Below are 5,548 nucleotides of genomic sequence, written 5' to 3' on the forward strand. Positions count from 1 at the left end.
TGCAAGGAAGGAGAAAAGATATTGAGGAAGAACTGTGGGAGGGGGTGACCTGAAGCAGGCAGTAGACATGATATAAAGTGAATAAGTTAAAAATTATCTTAAATAAGGAAGAAGAAGGAGGAGGAGGAGGAGGAGGAGGAGGAGAAGAAGAAGGAGGAGGAGGAGGAGGAGGAGGGGAGGGGGAGGGGGAGGGGGAGGGGGAGGGGGAAGGGGAAGAGAAGAAGAAGAAGAAGAAGAAGAAGAAGAAGAAGAAGAAGAAGAAGAAGAAGAAGAAGAAGAAGAAGAAGAAGAAGAAGAAGAAGAAGAAGAAGAAGAAAATGCTGATTCTTTTTTGTGTGGAAATGAACTGTTTTAATCACTACCAAGGAGACTCAGTTTGGTGAATCACTGGGAAAGGGCTAAGTTGGCAAGTCCCTTAGAGGAGGGGTGAACTGGGTCGTCAGGCAGGATCAGGATGACATCCACTCAGGAGTCCAGCCACTCTCACCTGCAGGAATACAGAACCTCCAACTGGTCTCTTACTTTTCCTCAAAACTTGTGTTAGCGAAGACCTTAGATTACTGAGTCCTGGGAAACTTTCTTCACGTGGACAGAAGATTAAAATGTATCACAAAACCAAATGCAATTTCCACAAAGTAGTGCCTTGTGGATCATTGTCAGATTATTGATCTTGAAGAAATAAAGTTTCATAGTTTCATAGGTATGAGAAACAAAGTTGTAAAAACAAGGTTGTGAGAAATATAGCTGGTGGTCAGGATGCTTATGACAAACTTGTGACCTCCCTGAGAGATGCATCTGACATCATGATGCCCAGTGATATGATAAAATTTTAGTGATCAAGATTGTGACTATGCTAATTAAGACAAAAGAAAAAAAAAAACAACTGTTCTTGGAAAGACCCCCCCCCCACTACCGCTCTCTATGGTAAATTCCAAGAATAACCACAAGATGTCATCCTGACCCTGCCTGACCACCCAGTTCACCCCTCCTCTAAGGGACTTGCCAACTTAGCCCTTTCCCAGTGATTCACCAAGGCCAGGTGTAGGGCTGGATGAGAAAGTATCTAAGCCAAGAACAGCCCCTTGAGCAGGCCAGCCAATACCTGACAGAGCCTTTGTCCTGTGTACCACCGATGAGAATGGCCCAGCTAACCCTGTTGCTGAAGTCTGCCCTCTGTAATGAATGAAAGTTGTGTGCTTTTTGGATGTGCAACCCCACCTATGTGGATTAAAAACCTTACACCCTCATGCTATTGCAGCGGTCAGTTTTTCAATCTGTGCTCTGTGGGTTGCACTCCTGAGGTAAGGCCACTATGGGGTCTTACAACAATCTATATTTTTGTGAGATACTGGGAACAAAACACAATATTTAGTGGGAAAAAAGAAATAGGTTGAAAATTGTTATGAATTGTTTTATTTTATATATGAATTTGGTTGTTATCTTACCAGGGTCTACATGTGAGTATTAGAAAGGAAGATGTATAAACTGATTTTGCTGTTCCACAGTATGGATCACGTACATAAACCTCAATCAGGGTTGATGACAAGGTGTTTGGCTGTGCTATCACCCCTGCCTCAGATATTTTTTAAGATTTATTTATTTTGTTTAAATGAGTACACTATAACTGTCTTCAGACACACCAGAAGAAGGCATCAGATCCCATGACAGAGATTGTGAGCCACCATGTGGTTTCTGGGTTTTGAACTCAGGATGTCTCAAAGAGCAGTCAGTGCTCTTAACCACTAATCCATCTCTCAAGCCCTTCAGATTTTTTATTTTCTAGCTGATCTCACACTCACTGTGAGACTGAAGTTGAATGAATTTCTCATTCCACAGCCCAGTAAATGTTGTGATCAGAGTCCAACATCCCTTGAGTGAGTCTTTACTGTACCCTTTAGTACTTCATGGTGGCATTCTGCCCTTAAAGCATATTTACTTGGTTTACTTTTGGAAACCATGTTTCCTCAGATCACATTTTATCCTGCTTGCATTTAGTGCCATTTAGTGCTGTCTCTGTCTCTTGCTCTGTCTGTATCTAAATCTGTTTGTCTCTATTTGTCTCTCTCTTTGTCTCTCTCCTCTATCTCTAAATCTGTCTCTATTTCTCTTTGCTCAAACTTTTTCTCTGTGTCTGTCTCTCTCTGTCTATCTCTTCTTAATTTTCAGGGAAGTGTCTGTGGGTAACACTGACTGTTCTGGAACTTCCTCTATAGAACAAAGCTGACCTCAATATCAGGCACATATGTTTCTGCCTTAATAGTGCTGGGAACAAAGGCCTGAGCCAACACTTCCCAGGCTTTACTCAGCTTCCTTAGCCTCTACAAAGACATTGGTACTGCAATTGCTCTTGGTATACACCAAAGAGACAAGAAGCATTACACTATGGTAGACTTGACAAATGCATTTTCTATTGAAAAGTGTCTCATCAATACTTTTGTTTCAGGTAGGGCCTGGTGTGTCTTAAACTGTCCTTGAACTTGCTGTATAGTTATCTATGATCCTAATGAGCTGTCATTGCCAGCATATCCCAATTGGTAGTGAAGATGGTGCCCACTATTCCCACTGAGCTCCAATACAACATTTTGTTTTGGATAACTTGCTGAAGAAACCCCATTGAAGAGATCAGGACACTTAAACACCCAGAAAAGTTTTTGACTCAAAATTTGTCCTCATAGAAATGCAGAGAAAAGACTGGGCAGAGACGAAGGTTATGGACAATCAATAACCGGCCCAAATTGAGACCCATTCCACAGGTAAGCACCAATTCCTGACACTGCCAATGATACTCTGTTATGCTCGCAGACAGAAGCCTAGCATACCTGTTCTCTGAGAGGCACCACTTAGCAGTCGATACAGAGGCAGGGACCCAGACCCAAACACTGGACACAGCTCTGGTATTCTTCTGCAAGAGTTGGGGGGAAAGATCGATGGCCTCATAGGGGACAGGAACTCCACAGGAAGACCTACAGAGTCAACTAACCTGAACACTTGCAGACTTCCAGAGTCTAAGCCACAAACCCAGAGCTATCGTGGGCTAGACCTAGACCCCTGCACTTATGTAGCAGATGGGGACCTTGGTCTTTATGCAGGTCTCCAAACAAATACAGGGGAAACTGTCCCTCAATCTATTTTCTGTCTGTGGATCCCATTCCACTAGCTGGGCTGCCTTACCTGGCCTCAGGGGGAGAGGATGTGCCTAGTCCAGCAGAATTTTGATGTGCCAGGGGGAGGTGATACCAGATAGGCTTCCCCATTCCCAGAGGAAAATGGAAGGGAGGGATGATTTAAATAATTATTAATCTGTAAAACTGGGGAGAGCTCACTACTTAGGAGCAACAGCAGACCTTGCAGAGGATCTGAGTTCATTTCCAAACACATTCATAAGACCTCCACGGTTTATACTTTTACTGCAGGAGATCCTACACTCCTTTCTGCCTCCAAGGCCAAAAATGTTGTATACATGCATTTCAAGCATTCACGAGTATAAATATTAGGGGGGAAAGACTGGCAAAAACATTTTTAATTTTTCAGTAAAATTTTTATTTAAAGAACTTAAAATCCAACAATTAGTAATTAATATTTATTTTTTTTAAAATAATTCCACTACAGAAAACACAGTGACATAAAACTACTACACGTAGGCCAGCTTAAAATTTCCCAAAATAAATTGATTAAGGGTGTATACGAATATACCCATTCCTTGCTATAAAGGCCTACATAAGTCAAGGGGGGAGAGGTGTTTCATGGGGAAGGAGTGCATCCCCAAGAGTACCAATCCTCTGACTTGTCAAAGTCTTCAAGTATCCTTTGCCAGAGCTCCTCAGCAGATGGACCTGAATCTTGAGTACTCTGTGGACATTGGGTGGCACATACCATGGCTAATGGAGCTTCCGCTACTGCTAGGCCAGTCTGGACCTCACCTGCTGCTGATTGACCAGAGTCCTCAGCTGTATCAGGGGCATGGCCATCAAGCAGGTCTTCTTGCTGACTACACATGGCACCACCACAGGCCTGAACAGGATGCAGAGAAAATTCCTGGCTCTGGTTGACTTTTGGAATGGAATCCAGAACAAATGTGGACTCAACATTGGCAGAATCAACAACTGGTAAGGAATCAGGAAAATGGGTTGACTCAGAAACAGCTTCAGAGCTTCCATTTGTCTCTGGCAGTGCTGCTGGAATATTCTGGCGATTCTTGCGCTTGTCCTTAGCCCGGTTGTTCTTGAACCAGACCTGAAAAACAAAGGAGACATCAGAGAAAAGCCTCTTTGTCTGTTGCCAACTGGTCTCTACATGAAGCTTCTGAATGGAAGGAGTTTCTGTAGCAATACTGCATGAGTCAGCAACAGGAAAGCCTGAGTCTCTAGATCCCTAAGAGATTGTAGTAAGATAGGATGTGTATGACCTGACAACAAAAGCTCAGGGAAGATTCAGTGAGTGTATCATGTGTTGTACTATGGGGTCTTAGGTCTAGGTCTCTGATATCCTGCAGGAGAGTAATATTCATGTTGAATCCCAGGGTTGAAGCAGAATGTGAGGTTAAGGCCTGGATGTGTGTATATTCAACTACCACAACTCTCCAAGCTGTCCTAAGCATTTAAGAACACAAAACTCAGGTGAATGATGTGGAAGCGAATTTTGTGGTTGTCAGAGACAGGGAAAAGAGAGAGGCAGACCTGGATGTCATTGTGTGTCACACCAACCCGTGAGGCCAGTGCCATGCGATCCTTCTGGGTTGGATATCTGCAATTATTAAAATGGTCTTGCAGCATGCGCTTTTGTTTCTCAGTGTACGTAATTCGGACTTTCCGCTCCGTCCTTGAAGTAACTTTACTGGTTCGTTGGTCACCATGTTCACCTGACCCCATCATGGGTCTTAGTGTACTTTGCAAACCAGAATTCACTGAGAAACTTGGTGTCCAAGACATTTGGAATTTTGAATGTAGGAAGGAACCTTTTGGCATATGTGGGCTCTGAACCTTTTGGAGAAGGTTCCTACAGAAGAACCTGGAAAGAAAGAAACACATCAGAAAACCTCCAGAGACCTCCCATCATGCCTACCCAGCATTTGCTTTGGAATTCTTATATAACATGGATCAGTCAGGAGCCTAACTTCTTCTGACCAACTGCCTCTGTCTCCCATGCCCATAAGTAATCTCAACATCTCAGTAAACGTGCAAATAGCTCCTGTGTTACTATGACACTGTCAGTCCAGGCAAGCTGGCAATAGAATGTCCTCCCACAAACTTTAAAAGTCCTAGATCCCTAGAGGGAATGAAGTGGGAGAAGGTGGGTGAATGGGTGAGGGGAGCATGTGTTGGGGAGCACCCTCTCAGAGCCAAGAGAGAGGAGGAAGGAGTGAAGAACTCTGCGAACAGGGACATAGACCCAGTTGGGGTAGAGGGCAACATTTGGAGTGCAAATAAATAATTTAATTTCTAAAAAGTCTCAGACCTTACAGTCTCCAACTGCACCCAGAACTGGGGCTATCCCACAGATCTCAGACCAAAACCTGCAGGCAGAGAGCTGGTCTCCCAGGAGCCCTCTC

General features: G+C 43.7%; 1 protein-coding gene across 1 annotated transcript; it reads right to left on the reverse strand.

The window, feature by feature from the left end:
* Positions 1–3,741: 3,741 nt before the first annotated feature.
* Obox1l1 (oocyte specific homeobox 1 like 1) lies at positions 3,742–4,928 on the reverse strand. The gene is made up of 2 exons (XM_087603213.1): positions 4,677–4,928; positions 3,742–4,233 (listed from the first exon to the last, which is right to left on the reverse strand). Exons 1-2 carry the CDS (start codon positions 4,926–4,928, stop codon positions 3,742–3,744), a joined length of 744 nt encoding a protein of 247 aa, XP_087459339.1.
* Positions 4,929–5,548: the final 620 nt, after the last annotated feature.

The sequence above is a fragment of the Rattus norvegicus genome, chromosome 1 (genome assembly GCF_021556685.1).
Source record: "Rattus norvegicus strain SHRSP/BbbUtx chromosome 1, alternate assembly SHRSP_T2T, whole genome shotgun sequence".
NCBI lineage: Eukaryota > Metazoa > Chordata > Mammalia > Rodentia > Muridae > Rattus > Rattus norvegicus.